Source organism: Sclerotinia sclerotiorum, genomic scaffold (assembly GCF_000146945.2).
Source record: "Sclerotinia sclerotiorum 1980 UF-70 scaffold_19 genomic scaffold, whole genome shotgun sequence".
NCBI lineage: Eukaryota > Fungi > Ascomycota > Leotiomycetes > Helotiales > Sclerotiniaceae > Sclerotinia > Sclerotinia sclerotiorum.
In genome coordinates, this window is record NW_001820817.1 from 254,292 (window position 1) to 270,188 (window position 15,897).

At 41.4% G+C, this 15,897-nt stretch overlaps 5 protein-coding genes and 4 non-coding genes across 9 annotated transcripts; 7 read left to right on the forward strand and 2 right to left on the reverse strand.

The window, feature by feature from the left end:
- Positions 1–1,863: 1,863 nt before the first annotated feature.
- SS1G_12132 (hypothetical protein) lies at positions 1,864–2,091 on the forward strand (the record flags this gene model as incomplete). The annotated part of the gene is made up of 1 exon (XM_001587053.1): positions 1,864–2,091. One exon carries the CDS (start codon positions 1,864–1,866, stop codon positions 2,089–2,091), a length of 228 nt encoding a protein of 75 aa, XP_001587103.1.
- A 992-nt stretch (positions 2,092–3,083) lies between these two features.
- Positions 3,084–3,179, forward strand: SS1G_14558. The gene has a single exon. It is a non-coding gene; the product is annotated as a tRNA-Leu (tRNA).
- A 1,643-nt stretch (positions 3,180–4,822) lies between these two features.
- SS1G_12133 (predicted protein) lies at positions 4,823–6,023 on the forward strand (the record flags this gene model as incomplete). The annotated part of the gene is made up of 5 exons (XM_001587054.1): positions 4,823–5,053; positions 5,103–5,305; positions 5,364–5,508; positions 5,574–5,637; positions 5,698–6,023. The coding sequence occupies 5 exons, from the start codon at positions 4,823–4,825 to the stop codon at positions 6,021–6,023; spliced, it is 969 nt and encodes a 322-aa protein (XP_001587104.1).
- A 611-nt stretch (positions 6,024–6,634) lies between these two features.
- Positions 6,635–6,708, forward strand: SS1G_14539. The gene has a single exon. It is a non-coding gene; the product is annotated as a tRNA-Lys (tRNA).
- Positions 6,709–8,110: 1,402 nt separating this feature from the next.
- On the forward strand, positions 8,111–9,729 carry SS1G_12134 (hypothetical protein; the record flags this gene model as incomplete). The annotated part of the gene is made up of 3 exons (XM_001587055.1): positions 8,111–8,325; positions 8,386–9,179; positions 9,233–9,729. 3 exons carry the CDS (start codon positions 8,111–8,113, stop codon positions 9,727–9,729), a joined length of 1,506 nt encoding a protein of 501 aa, XP_001587105.1.
- Positions 9,730–10,020: 291 nt separating this feature from the next.
- On the forward strand, positions 10,021–10,584 carry SS1G_12135 (predicted protein; the record flags this gene model as incomplete). Its single annotated transcript, XM_001587056.1, has 3 exons — positions 10,021–10,057; positions 10,140–10,192; positions 10,498–10,584. The coding sequence occupies 3 exons, from the start codon at positions 10,021–10,023 to the stop codon at positions 10,582–10,584; spliced, it is 177 nt and encodes a 58-aa protein (XP_001587106.1).
- Positions 10,585–10,912: 328 nt separating this feature from the next.
- Positions 10,913–10,984, reverse strand: SS1G_14636. Its single transcript has one exon. It is a non-coding gene; the product is annotated as a tRNA-Arg (tRNA).
- A 1,495-nt stretch (positions 10,985–12,479) lies between these two features.
- SS1G_12136 (hypothetical protein) lies at positions 12,480–12,686 on the forward strand (the record flags this gene model as incomplete). The annotated part of the gene is made up of 1 exon (XM_001587057.1): positions 12,480–12,686. One exon carries the CDS (start codon positions 12,480–12,482, stop codon positions 12,684–12,686), a length of 207 nt encoding a protein of 68 aa, XP_001587107.1.
- Positions 12,687–15,026: 2,340 nt separating this feature from the next.
- SS1G_14545 lies at positions 15,027–15,098 on the reverse strand. The gene has a single exon. It is a non-coding gene; the product is annotated as a tRNA-Gln (tRNA).
- Positions 15,099–15,897: the final 799 nt, after the last annotated feature.

Here is a 15,897-nt window from a genome sequence, read left to right on the forward strand (position 1 = left end):
ATCGAAGAACGGCATTATGAACTCAAGAATATATATAATATGGATGAGACAGGATATGCAATTGGAGAAATAGAATCAACATATATAATCGTAGATTCTACTCTCAAATCGAATTGGAAGATTACAGCAGGAAAGCAAGAATAGATAACTGTATTAGAATATATTAATGCAGATGGAGGCTCTTTACCTTCTATGATCATTTTCAAGGCTCAGAATACCAATACTGTATGGATTCCTATTAATACTCCTCCAAATTGGTATTTCTCAACAAATAATAGTGGATGGACTTCTAATAGTTATAGCTTGGAATAGATACATAAGGTTTTTGTTGGTACGAGAAGGATACGGAAGACGTAGCACCCACGGATTACGTAGGTCCTGTATGTCTAATTGTATTCTGTCTAAAGAGCTAGCTACATATTGAAAGTAGTAAGTCTTATCTAGACTTACTAAAAGAGCTAGTCTCTTTCGCGTTCGCTTAGTTCTTTATTACAGTAGTAATTGAATTGAAGTCATTCACTTCGTTCACACAGTTTTTGAGCCAGAATCTCAAAAAATATCAGGTGATCAGCCTCGATTATTGATTATGGATGATTATTCCAATTATATTATAGGAAGTTTGATTGCTTTCTATATTAAAAAAGAGATTGATCTTTTTATTCTATTATCTCATTGCTCGCATCTACTTCAGTCATTGGATGTTGGAGTGTATGGGCTAATGAAGCGATATCACATCCAAAAGGTTGATCGATACTCTCGAGCAGGAATACAATGAATACAATGATCTGATTGGGTATAGCTTTTTCAGAAGATAAGAGAAAAAGGTCTTATTTATCAAAATATCAAAAACGGATGGAAAGGGGCAGGTTTGAATCCATTTAGTCCTCGTCAAGTTCTGAATAATCTTCTAGCCCCGCTTTTACTACTACCTTCCATTCCAAATACATCATCAAATCCAGAAGATCTAGATCTTTCTTTACTTAATAGCTCTCCCCTAAATGATATTGAGCTACAACAAGCAAATCAGATATTCAATTCAGCTTTATCTGCTAATAATCTGCCTACTTCTCCAGTACAGAGATATGCAAAGCGAATTACTCATCAGATTGAAAGCTTAAATGCTGAAAATGCTATTCTTCGAAAGGAACTTCAAGAATATAAAGAGTTACTTGAGATACGAAAGAAACGAAAAAATGGAAAGAGAATAAAATTAAAAGGTGAATTTGTATTTAGTACTAAGGAAGTATTGAAAATTATCGAGGAGGCTGAACAGACACCTTTACTAAAACGACGACGTGGTAGACCATCTAAGCGTCAAATTGATCAGGTAGAAGAGGAGATGGAAGAAGAAGAGGATAGTGATAGTTCAGTTGGATCAGTGATAGTTGTAGATCACCCTGTAGCATATAGGACAAGGTCAAATAGGAAAATATGATTTTTGTGACCTGTGACGCCTCACACCTCCGGGTCACGTGGCATGCCCCGTTTGTATTTAATCATAGGAAAACTCTCTACTCTTGTTGGGATGCGAAGACTCAACACCTGTACGCGGTGCATCCTACGAACCTCCAGCTCTCTTATGAGAGTCTGCAGAGCTAAGTTTGAGTCATTTGATGGAGTCGTGGTAATTGGAAGAGGAAGAGGCGCCCGATCGCGACGTTTTTACCCGTTTGCGGTTTTTTGACAGTCGCATTATCGATACGCTCTCTACAACACTACCTTTATTACGAAACAGAGGACAACACCATCATCTACGACAATACGCTACGAAATCATCTCACTTCTTAAGAGTGAGACTTCTCTGGAACATAGAGTACAACTCGACATCTTTGACGCGTATATGTTATATATTGTATACCTCCCATGATCGACACGATCGAAACGACAACAATTTATGTACCTTCCATACGGGAACACCGGAGGAGTACTGTTGAAGGACCTGAGCTGATGACGAAACTTACTCTGCTCTCATTCAGCGGAGGTATGCTACTTACGGAATCGGGACACCCGTACAAGCCACTACCTGTGCATGCTATAGTTACGCTATATGAGGATTGGTGCTCCTTCATAAGCTTTCTATTGGCAGGATGATCAGAATGAGGACGAGGCAATCCTGACGGTGGGCGATTACAGTACGTTCTGGTATATAAGGAGTAATTGGATTGATGGTATCGGGAAGGGGATCAGGGATGAAGGGTTTTCGAGTACAATGTTTTAATAGTATGAGGGGAAGGGAGAGAGATCAAGAGCCAGTGATCTAGTGGACGAGGATGACCACAATTACAACCCCAAAAGGCCTACCGGCCCAAACCCCCCCTGCGAAGGCAATTATGTAAACCCTGCCCTAGCCCCCTTTAAATTGTATATAAATACTCCCCCTAGCTAGCTAGTAAACCACTCAGAGGCTTCTCCTCTGAGCGTCATTTGTCCAAAACTGGAATAGATGGCTAAGGTTATCACGCGCCAAGGCGCGTGGGCCTACGGCCTATGACGATAAACACAATCAATCAATCAATCAATCTCTACTCTTGTTTTCCTTCTTCTTTTCTCCTTAGCTTAGTATTTTCTAATACAAGATACTTTACCCAGTATTCTTGAGTGTGACATGACCCATATCACGACATGACCCACTTCTAGTCAAGTTACGTTAAATGAATAAATAAATAATCCGATATCATTTATTAGATCCAAAGTGTTATGAGGTTTGCCGTCTAGATCATATGGAAGTGCTCTAGGCTCTCGAGGTGGTTTATAACTAAATGTCAAGCAGGGACTTAAAGTAATGACAATAATAATATACAATTTGTAACTAATAGTAGAGTATACTAAATGATTGATCTTGAGCACAAAGCTCTATACAAAGGAAATCCATCTTGATTATATAGACCTTCATGCCTATGGCTAGTCAGGACCGCGCAGCGGTCCATAACGTGACTTAATCACGTTACCTTGGTTTAGTCATGTGACGCGGCGTAGAAGATAGCCGTCGTAACACAAAGAAAGATACTTATTTTTTTAAAAATCTTGGTCGCTAAACAAACATCAATATATACTTAATAACAAGAATGAAGCTAAAATTAATTGGCAATTTGGCCGAGTGGTTATGGCGCCAGTTTCAGGCTCACCTGATTCTCCAATACTGGTTCGAAAGAGCGTGGGTTCGAATCCCACAATTGTCATATGAAAAGCTTTTGCATCTCGGAACCGAGAGTTTAAGTTTTAATGTTTTTGAATGTCTTTTTGAGGTGGCGTTGTGAGGCGAATGTGGAGTTATTAGCGGTCGACTAGTTGTGTGGGGTAGCCTCAAAACATTGGTTGGGTACACCAGGTACCTTGCTTGGGGTGCCTATTGAGAAATTTTTGGATGTGTTGATAAATGAACCCCGCCCACCCCTTGATCAGAGAGTTCATAACATACACATCTATAAATTCTATATATAAAGTTAATAACATATTAGTTTAATTCTTGATTCCCTATCATATACCAGTCCAATATAGTCCAAAGTGATTAATAAGTAAGTACACCTTCATTTTCCCCTCTTTCATCAATTCCATGAGCTGTTCTGTCGCACTGCTTGTTTCTATTACGTCATGATGATTGATTTACAAATTCTCAAGTGATTTGAATCATTCATTCATTTTGATATCGGCCGGTTATTGCTGCATGTTTGTTACATACTAGTTCTATGTATGATAGATAGATTTGAGGAGATTTAAAGTTACAGTCAACCATTGAAATGACCAAGCCCCAGTATCTATCTAACAATTCCTCCTCAATACTAGCTGGTATTACGACATACACGAGAGGAGGCTTTCGTAAGTGGATGTCAGCTCACTCCGCAATTCTACACATTAATACTCTGCATCTCTGCCAATTGATTACTGTTTCGTCATTCTCATTACTAGTTAGTGGCTTTAACATTTTCCAATAATAATGGCAGCCTGAATCAAGCCTTGCCAAATCCATGCGTCAATGTTTGTCTTCGAGATGGGAACAAAATTCTATAGAACTTTTATATAAACGGTTACAAATTATCACCATTAATTTATATATCGGTGTATTACAGCATTCTTTCAACATTGGACAAAAACCTCGAATTTGCTATAATTTTCCCGGGCCGGACAATTTAAAAGTCGAAAATAGTAATGGGAAACTTTTAAAGACCTTACTTCTGTATTTTCAATATCATGCTATAGTTGAGCATCACCATTAATAAAAATCGGACATTTCCATTGGCAATCAAATTTTTGAGAGCAGCACAAGAGATGAGGGGAAGACGCCTTCAGCCCTAGAGATGAGAGAAACCACTCAACATCTTTCATGTATGTATGCACTTACCCCTCATTTGAATACGATCTTATGAGCCTTGCCAGCTTGTTCATAGTGCCGATTCATACATAGTTGCATGAAGAAGCATGCACACGTAATATCGCGATTGCGAGAGCAAATCTGATTGTCTATAGTATCGTATGATCAAGCCAAGTCAAAGGGAAAATGAGGGAAAGATGAGGAAAATATGGGATTAAGATCTTGTACTACGAGAAGTACGAGTTTCAATTATTAAAGATGAGCAAATTACTTCTATTACATGATGTAAGAGAGCAGAAGAATGAATTTTAATCCATGGAATGGCTGAAAGGCGAAGATGTGTCTCCCCTCATCTCCCAGGCTGAGAACCGACTTTTAACATTGGACATTTGGAAATCCTCTATATATATATACCCCTTCGATTTCTGTGAAAGAATAAACAAAGCTTGGATATCTATCATTATTTATTTTCATATCAATCTAATCTGAATCAATTCCATCAATAAAGTTCCAATGTCTCTCGAAACTACAGAGCTTGCTTGTACCTCTGCGCCTGATGATATTTTACATCTCATATTCCAGGAACCCCATCCTACAACTGTAATCCGTGAAGCGCGATCTCCGGATGGTGGCAACGTTTGGGTATTTCAAGATTCCATTATCGCCCAAGATGCACAGATTAGTGGTTCTCCGATGATATGCTACTATGTAGACAAAGACCCAGGTTTCCAGAAGGGACCCACAGTACGTTTTGAAGTTTCGATGTTCATTTATATTAGCTGACAAATTGTAGATTCATGTTCTTTACATGACTGAGGATAGACAATTGATGGAGAAAGTCAAGCATTTAGAGGGACACACACCAATTTGGACGGATGTCAAGGTTCCTGATGATATCAAGAAACGTCCGGATTTAATCTCGAGATTAACAGGTGGAGCGTTCAATGGAAATAGCGATTGGAATGTGAATGGATCGCAATGGCTTTACTTTACACAGTAAGTCATAGTCTACATCTTAACTTTGTAAATTGGCTAAATCTAAATCCAATCAAAGAGAACAAGATGACCAACTTGGCATTGCTGAAATTCGACGTTCAGGAGGAAAAGATTGGTATTTCCAGAGAGTTCTCCATGAGAAACAGGGTGAGATACTTCAAGGCACCTCTTTAGCCTGCGAGATCACGGAGAAAAACATCAGAGTGAGTATTTCATTTTCGCTACATCCATATCCATTCCTAAATGCACTCACTTACCTACTCTCTAGGTATTTTTCCAGCAACATGACGGCAGCATCTGTCTGTATGAGTATAAGGAAGGTGATTGGCACGGTAAGCAATATCCCCTCCCCAAAGTAACAATAACCCATCCATAAACTAATTATTCTACAGATCAAGGCATCTACATCAAGAAAGAGGAAGTCCAACCTCCATATCAAAACCCCACACCACTTGCCTGCACCATGACCAAGAACGGATGTATCCATCTATTCTTTGCCGGCTTTGACGAAAACAACAAGCACAAGATTAGACACTATAAAGATGGTAAGAAACAGGACGATGTGACGGATTTCTTCTCAGGGTCGAAATTGGGCTGTACTTCGGATAATAATGAGGTTACTTTGTTCTATAGGAGGAAGCAACCTGAGAATGATGTGGGTACGATGGTGTATTCGGATGGGAAATGGAAGGATGGTGCTACTGTTATCCCTGCATGACTTGAGATGGATTAATTGGTGGATGATGAGAAGGATTTTTTGATATTGGGTTTTCGGGACTTCTACTCGGGAAGAAAAGTTATTTTTCCTTTTAAAAAGCAACATAACCGATCTACTTACTTAATTATGACCAAATCCACAGTACTTGTAAGTCTACTCTTCAGGAATTAGTTATCAGTTTATTTTTTCTTCCAATTCGGTCATTTGCCTGCCCGAATTATGGATTCCCTCAATGTGACCGTGAGATTTACTCGTAATAATCAATGCCTTCGGTGAGAAGCCAAAGAAAGTACCTCACTCCCTTAAAACTCATTAATTAATAAATTTGAAAACACATTGATAACGATAGGATGCAAACTCAAGCAAGTAATTAATATCTCGTCTTATAATATATATCCGATTTATTCCCAGCTTCTCCCGTAAAAAATATAAGAAATTACATTGGTAGAAATCCAGCCGTTTATATTTTACTCAAGTACGACGTTCGAGCATCAAAGCTCATCATCTCCTTGGATGATGGTAATGAGTAAAATATTGCTTGTGTGTCAAGGTTCAAATATAAGTCTAATTAATTCAGATTCAACAAGACAAATAAGAACGTCACATGATCGGCCTTCGTGGCACAATTGGTTAGCGCGTGGGCCTTTTAAGCCCAAGGTTGAGGGTTCGAGCCCCTCCGAAGGCGGTTACTTTTGCAATTTTTACGTTTATTCAAAATGTTTTTTGATATGAAGGTATATTTTATTCGTTTGTTGTTGGTTTCAATCAAGGAAGGTCTTACATATTTTTTGACTCTGTATTGGTTTGCTTGCTCTTTTATGAATGGCCCCAGTGCTTATACAAAAATCAAGGGGCATCCCTCACCATTCATTTTAGACGAAAGAAAGTTGGTTACCAACAGCAGAATACTATGATCCTGACTTGAACGCTTTTTTAATGGTACGCATTTTGATAGTAAATTTTGGATTTTGTGCCTGCTCGTTCACGCTAAGTAGGATTTACCCTCATGAACAATAATTTTGTTAGATATTAGCTTAAGTAGGTGGAGTGTTGGTTTGCTACCTACCACACACTTCCGTTTCCTCAATTTCACTCCTGCTATTTAAATGTAAACCCAACTCAATAAATAATATGCTCTTTTGTACATAGTTCTTCAAAGAAAACTTTCCATCATTAATAACGGGCTCAGCTTTTTAGCCTTCACTCATGTAGGGTCCACTAAGACCCACATAGGAAACTCCAAATCCGCAACAGGGGGTTCGCTTCTACGAGGAAGACTATTGAGTAGTGGAAGAAAATGAGAAGTTTAGAGAAGATATCTGTCAATATATCCATTCACCTCTTTGTATAAATCCTGAATATTTGCGACCCGCGAATACTAGTAACACCGCAGCGTACTTTTGCGATCTTGCATAAGTTAATACCCCGCAACGCATTGACATCAGCCTGGCAACCTGTTGTGTATCGTGAGACGATAAAGCTTATCGCCACCACCATTGGTAACGAAGAAGTTTCCAGATGCTGTATTACGACTGAAGAGGAAGCTTGGTATTGTGCTTCCAAAGTCGACTCAAAGTGTGGTGTGTCTGTGATCCTAAGAAGCTTCTAGGAAAAGGATGAAGATGCATCTTTTTGTTCCTGAATCAGAGTCACAGCTCGGAAATCATCGAGGATCGACTGGGGTAGAATTGCGGTCAAAACAACTCGTGGATATAATATTGATTTTGATATGGGTGGTTTTATACTTCACTCAGTCCGTATGGTGGACTGTAAGTAAACCCGAGGTTTTTATTAAGTTGCGGCTAGAGAAAAGTGGCTTAACTCTCCACTTTTGACTTGATAAGCGGTCAGATTGATAATGGTTATTCGCTATCATTACGCCCTATTGGCCTTGGCTGTGGGACGACATGATGTCTAGTAGATTATAAATACACAGCTGAATAAATTTATAATTGATTTCGACATTTAGATATATATTATATATATAAAGAGTGCTGCAGAGTATTGACATCCTCAATTTTATATATACACCACTCGTTTCTGGTCTACGATCCTCTCTCACGTTATAGGATTCCATCATCTATCTGATGGACGAGACCCAGCCACTCCTTTCACCCGTACCGCCGCCTACAACCGCAGCTGGGCAATATCCATACATTCCCGATGTGAACATTCCAAACGATGAGTCTTTCGATCATCGAATCGATTTCAATCCCAATGGAGATCCGGAAAATCCATTAGAATGGCCAAAGGCTTATCACAATGGAGTCACTTTACTTTTAGCATTCATGGCATTCACAGTGTACGTATTTCGTCTCACCCCACGTTCAAGCAAAAATTCAATGCCCTAACTCCCCATCAGAACATTCACCTGCATCGGTGTAGTACCCATCGCCAGACAAATAATCCTTGATCTCGAAAACCAAGAATCCAAATCCGCATCCGTGCTTCTCGTTACCATTTGGGAACTCGGAGAAGCAGCTGGTCCTTTACTCATTGCCCCACTTTCCGAAGTCTATGGACGAGCAGCCGTGTTTAACGTTGCAAATGTTCTTTTTATCATCTGGACAGTCGTGGCAGCTAGTAGTCAAACATCTCATTTGTTTATTTTGTCGAGATTCATGACCGGTTGCGCTGTTGCGTCTAATGTTCTTAATCCGGCTGTCATTGGTGATATGTTACCGCCTGATCAAAGAGGCTCGGCAATGGCAACACTCATGCTTGCACCACTTTTAGGTGGTGCTATTGGACCTGCTATTACTGGAGCAATTGCTCAATCGATTGGATGGAGAAATGTTCTTTGGTTTGCGGCGGGTATGGCTGGAGTTTGTGAGCTTGCTTTTGTTTTCCTGCTTAGGGAGACGTATAAGACTCGTATCTTACAGCGAAGAATCGCGAGGTTACAAAAGGATAATGATGGTCTTGCACTTAAAGCCGTAGTAGAGGAAGAGTGTGAACATACGGCGATTGCGATATGGAAGGCTATCAAAAGGCCCGCAGCTGTATTCGGAGGATCTTTCGTTCTGCAGATTTTGTCATTCTATGGGGCAATTATGTTTACATTCTATTACATTATGTCGACGACCTTACCAGAGGTACTGAAGAATATTTATGGGTTTCCTCCGGCGACAATTGGTTCTTCTTTCTTCGCTTTTAGTAAGTATTTGACCAAAATACTTCTAATCTATATATCTGACTAACACAAATAGGTGTCGGATCAGCTGTTGCCGTCTTTGTTTGCAATGTGCTTATAGATCGAATCTATATCTACCTTCGAACTAAAAACAACAATAAATCACATCCAGAATACCGAATGCCTCTCACTGTAATCAGTGCTTTTATTCTTCCAATCTCGATTGTTCTTTTTGGATGGACCGCCGCAAATGGATGGCCAGCTGCCTTGCTTCTTTTTTTGGTCGGCCTCCAGGGTTTTGCTATTCTAACGGGTATGGTTCCGTTGATGGCGTATGTGGTGGATGCATTTGGATTATTTTCAGCAAGTGCTTTAACGGCCGTACTCATTACCAGATGTTTGACGAGTACATTTTTACCATTGGTCGTTGGACCCTTGACTGATGCTCTTGGATATGGATGGGGATTTATGATCATTTCGGGTATATGTCTGGTGGTTGCACCGATTCCATTGTTGGTTATGAGATATGGAGAGAAGTGGAGACAGTCGTCTACATATACGAGAGATGAATGATTCATGAATCATGATTGATGATGAATTTATAAAGGACAAAATTTTGTATTGGGCATGGAAGTATATTGGGTTAGAAGGGACTGTTCATTTTATTGGGAGAATATAGACAGATATATCATGAAATGGTGTATATATAAAATTTGTCTCGTTTCTTCACTCTCAATTATTTTGAGTAAACTTATCCTAAGCTTTCCTCTCGAAATATCAAAGGCTGGATTGGAGTAAGTACTCCGAATAACATAACCGTCAGAATCACCTGTTCTATGCAATAATGCAATCATTCACGACAACATGGCCACGTTCTCCGCAGTAACTTTGACACATAACTGTAGCTATAGGTACCTTTAATTATACAAATGATACGGTATATACAGAGTATCTCTTAAATAACTATTTACTGAAAGTTCTAGCAAAGAAGAAATGGTATTGTGCGGATTGGGATTGGGATTATCAGATTGGATATGTAGGTAGATAGATAGGTAGACAATTGGTTTACGAGTGATATATCTATTTAGTATTTTTGAACTGGATATGAACCAAATTAATAATAAATACAGATTGACAGAATTATTACCTACTCATACTACGAAATCATGGAGATGATTTATTATAAATCCGAATAGAGAATTGATGTTCGTAAATGGGGTCTATCTCAAAATTGAAAATTATGGATACTTTTTGGGATTTATGGGTATGTAGGTGGAGATTAGTGGGGCTGTGATGGGGGAGGGAGGATGTACTTCTAAATTTACTACTATTGTTTGGTAGATGGGATGGGAATTGGAATTGGGATGGTTAGATGGGTGTGGACTATGGATGAGGAGTGTGTATTGGGAAATTGGGATTTTAGGCTAAGGTAAAATAGAAATATATATGATGTATATTTTCAGAGATCTCAGCCACAAAAGAAAAAACAAACTATGAAGGGGCATAATGCGGTAGTGTCTATTCATGAATTTAACAAAGCAAGCCAAAATAAAAAGGGGGGTGAAGATATTCAAGTAAAAGTAAAATGTTACAAAGTCAATCGGATAAAGCGGCCACATCCCACCCGCCTAAATCGATAATACCACATCCGGCACACGAAGTACAATACCTCACCACAAGAAACAGAGTCAACAGGCAAAAACTTCAAAATATGATATCTATTAGTCGGATTCAAACCAACATGTACGTTGCGTAACTCCCTACACAGGACTCGAACCTGTAGCCTCAAGATTAGGAGTCTTGCACGCTACCATTGCGCCAGCAGGGATATCATGTGATTGTGGAATTTAAAAATTAGATTGACTTATGAAGTATATTTTAGAGCTGTGCTGGAAACTTCGGGGTTTTTTCGCAACTTCTATCCCCTAGAATGCTGAAAACGACCGCCATGATGGTCCGTGCAATATACCTTGAATGATAAGCTCTGATTGATCAATTAGATCTTTCAGAGCTTTTCAAAGATTTTGTCACGAATCGTGGTTTGGATTAGTGTCCTGAGGCAGATAAAGGATCACGTGATGCATAGCCCGGGTAGACCAGTCTATCCAGGCTATCCAATAGCATTCAGAAATATATAGTCAGAAGTAGTTTCATAGTATAGGAGCTTCGTGCTCAACTTAGTTATCAATTAGTTTACCTATATTCTACTTGATCTAGTAACGAATTCACTTCCAAGTGAATACCAATGATAAAGCCTTAACCTACAACTACCAACCAGACGAAACCTCAGGCAGCCACTGCCTCCAGTACAGTATCGTTACATGAATACCAGTGATAATGTGTGTGTGTGTGTGTTATTATTTAACGGCCGGAGGCTGAGGGGGCGAAGCCCCCCCATTCTCGTGACATCCCCTGTTGGGGCAAAGGCCGCCAGGGAGTTACTCCTGGGGTTCTAATAGTTACGTACATGTAGCTATATCTAATGATCGAAACGATTCCTAGGCGTATTTCTGTAGCTGTTGTAATCTTATAGAGCGGAATAACAAATCTTTCCCTTAATAGGGAAGGTTACATAATACGAAAATCTGCCAAGCCGCAGCCGGTCCGCCTACACCCTGTGACCTCCTTAGCGCTCCCACAAATGTTTTTTTTTTTTTTTTTTCTAAAGAAAAATTACAAAGGAAAGGTTTTTACAAAGGAAAAAGTGTATTTATCTAATAATTTGTTAATCTGCAGGGTTATCATTGTTCCTGGGGGTTTCGTAGTCTGGTATAGGGCCCATGGGGCTGGGAAGGGGGTAGTGTTGTGGGCATATGTTTGTGAAGAAACCATTGGATTTCGTCCATTTTTCAAGCGTCTCTGCTCCTTTATAGGTGCCGTAGAGGAAGGGTATCAGACCAGCTGGTTTACCTTTCGGTTGGGGGTGTTTTCTCTTGGCTATATGACAAAAGAAGAAGTGGAGTGGGGATTTGCGGGCTCCGCATCTGCAGATTAGGTGGGCGTCTTGATAATGAAAGCGTTCGTGGTAGGCTGCAAAATCGCCATGTCCTGAGCGGATGGCTAGCAGACGGCCTAGGAAGCTCCTGGGTAGAGCTAATTCCTTGGGGCTTTTGGGGGATGTGAGTATCTCCAATTCTTTGTATGATTGGGGGATCACTGTCGACCATAGCTTATTGATTGCTTTTTGCCTGAGGCCTTTGGTCTCTCTTCTGAGTCCTGCATATGAGTAGGCTCCTTCGGGTTGTAGAAGGGCTGCATCTGTCTTGACTGCTTTGTTTGCAGCTTCGTTCCCTGCTACATCCTTGTATCCGGGGATCCATCGAATGCGGATCGTGCCGTTGGGCCAGCTTGATGCTAGCTGGCGAAAAGTTGTGAAGGTCTCCTGGGAGGACCCAGTAGAGTTTGAGAGTAGTCTGGCCGCTACTTCGATGTTGTCTAGACAAATCCATATATCTATTGCCGTTCTTGCTTCTATCGAGGTTGTTGCCGCTCTAAGGCCCTCGAGTGCTGCTACTGTTTCAGCGTTGTAAACTTCCTTCGACTTTCCTAATATAAAGCTTCCTTTACAGATCTTGCAATTGTCTTAATAGCCAACGAAACCGCTTCCAATGCTGTCGTTTGCATGTTTCGACCCGTCTGAGAAGATTACGATATCTTCTCAGAGGAGTAGATCGTAGAACTCGTTGAAATCGGCCACAACCTCATATTTGGTTCGGCTATTGGGGCCGTGTATATGGTTCAGGGTTTCTCCTCTTGTTTCACGATCGAGCCATTTGGGGGCTGCTAAGGGGTTGATCTGTTCCGACACTGGAAGGGACAGGATGCGTCTAGCATATCGGGTTTTGAAGAAGTCTGGGTTCTCTTGGATCCATTCTGATCTCTACGCGAGGGGGTGGTAGGGGTCTAGCCTCCTGGTTCTGACTGCCGCCGCGCGGGCCAAATCGTCGAGTTCAATTTCGGGGGGTCTGAGTCCTGATTCCCGGTAGAGTGTTGCTGTGTTTGTTGTTCTCCAGGCCGGCAATATTGCCCTGGCGCATTCCAAGGTGATCTTGCTTAGGTAATTGATGTGGCCTTCCACTTTGGTGGGGTGGACTCTGCCTGGTTGTGTTCTGCCTGGCCACCAGGTTTCGGCCCCGTAATATGCCCTTTTGAGGACGCATGCTTCAGCTGTTTGTCGTAGTAAGTTGGGGGGGGGGGGAATACCAGTGATAATGTGTGTGTGTGTGTGTTATTATTTAACGGCCAGAGGCCGAGGGGGCGAAGCCCCCCCATTCTCATGACATCCCCTCTTGGGGCAAAGGCCGCCAGGGAGTTACTCCTGGGTTTCTAATAGTTATATACATACTATTTCTACAGAGTGTAGTGATTCCTGAGCGCATTCCCATAGCTGCCGTGATCTTGATGAGAAATTAATCCTTCCTATTGGTGGAGGGATTACTTAGTGTGAATTCTGCCGAGCTGCAGCCGGTCCGCCTAAAACCCCATGACCTTCTTAGCGCCTCCACAATTGATTATATAAGCTTTTTTTTTTTTTTTCTTACAAAGGAAATACAGGTTTTATGGTCAATTTTGATTGTCTGTTAGGGTAGCTCTGCGACCTGGGGTCTCACAGCGAGTGAATGGGGCCCTTTAAGATTGGGGGGGGAGGGAGGTGGAGGGGACATATGTTGGTATAGAATCCGTTCGCTTTCGTCCAGTTTGCTAATACCTCAGCACCTTCGTAGGTACCGCAGAGGAACGGAAGAATATCGGCAGGTTTCCCTTTAGGCCGGGGGTGGTTTCTTTTGGCGATACTGCAGAAGAAGAAGTGTACTGGGGATTTACGGGCTCCACATCTGCAAAGCAGTTGTGCGTCTTGATGTAGGAAACGTTCGTGGTACGATGCGAAGTCTCCATGGCCTGAGCGGATAGCTATTAGGCGACCTAGGAAGGGTCTAGGGAGAGAGAGTTCTTTTGGGTTCCTTGGTGAGGTAAAGATCTCGAGGTCTCTGTAGGTTGTTGGGATCACTGTTGACCACAGCTGATTCATTGCTTTTTGCCTGAGTCCTTTGGTCACTCTTCTGAGTCCTGCATATGAGTAGGCCCCTGTGGGTTGAGGGAGGGCTGCCCCTGCCTTGGCCGCTTTGTCAGCCGCTTCGTTTCCTGCTACATCTTTATGACCAGGGACCCATCGGATATGGACTGTGCCATTGTGCCAGGTTGAGGCTAGTTGGCGGAAAGCCGAGAAGGTGTCCTGGGAGGATCAATACCAGTGATAATGTTACGATCACGGATCTTACAGTAACCGATCGTGTGCCTACGAGATGCGATTCGATCAAAATAGTATGGGATTAAGGTCATGTGGGGATCTGAAGAGCACAGACTCTGTTATTATATGATTCCCACCGATCCCACCGACTTAAATCAAGTGGGAGCGATGGGATGATGGGATAGGGAGTACGAAGATCTATATAACTAGGAGGGATTTCCTCACTGTAGAGCTTCGTGCTCAAGATCAATCATTTAGTATACTCTACTGTTAGTTACGAATTGCATATCATCATTGTCATTACTTAAGTCCCTGCTTGACGCCTAGTTATAAACCACTTCGAGAGCCTAGAGCACTTCCACGTGATCTAGACGGCAAACCTCGTAACAGATAAAGCCTTAACCACAACTACCAACCGACGAACCTTAGGCAGCCGCTGCCTCCAGTACCGTATCGTTACAGCTAAATTGAGTAGAGATGAGTATCTAATTCTTAGGAATAAGACTACGAGTACAACCGGGGTATTGCTATTGCTATCGCCGGCTACCTAAATATCAAAAAGTATAAACCTTCCTACTCAGATTGAAAGTGAGTAGTATAGAAAGGTCTACAACTAATAGTAACCTCTCTATAGGAATCGAACCAATATCTCCGGAATCAGAATCCGACGTGCTGACCATTACACCAAGTGAGGATTATTCGAGTTGTGTCATGATTGGCACGACGGAAGCTAATATCTATATATATTCTTAAGTATGTTTGCAATCAAGGGTTTATTGATGGAGACATGAGAATTGTTTCGATGGATGGATACCGTATAAACTCAGGAATAAGAGGTGCCCAACATCCGTGCGTTTTGGGCGGTCAAGGGTTCTGCCCTCCGTAAAAATGTTATTGGGATCTTTTCAGGCCATCAAGGCCTAAAAAGATCACTATACTCGGGGCTCAATAGCCTATATCAATCTAAAAAATATCCTGAAAATAAAATCCTACTGATATCAAACATAGGGCAGAACCCCTGACCGCCCAAAACGCACGGATGTTGGGCACCACTTATTCGTTTATACAGGCACGGGAGGAGACCGAGTGGAGGTTTCCATGAAAAAAAAAAAACATCACCAAGGCAAGCGAGCGGCCCCCTTTTTCTCCACTCGGTCTAGAGGGTCTTCATTAATAATAATAATATTATTATAATATTAATACATCCAAAAAGAAGGGAAAAGTCACGAGGGATTCTAGGTGTGAAATCGTCGAAGACTCATCAAAGATCGATCCGAAGAGTAATCATCACATGCTGAATGCTGTACATCTTATCCCACATCAGCCATCCAATCATAATAGATTACTCGTCAAAACCTTCACTCTGCATAATTTGTTGCATGTCGTAAAAAGGGCGAAAGAAGAGGGGCCTCCAGTTTTTCAGGTAAACGCCCTGAATCTCTCTTCTTCACACTTTCGAGTAGTAAACCAACCTCCTTTCTTCTTCGTCCAAT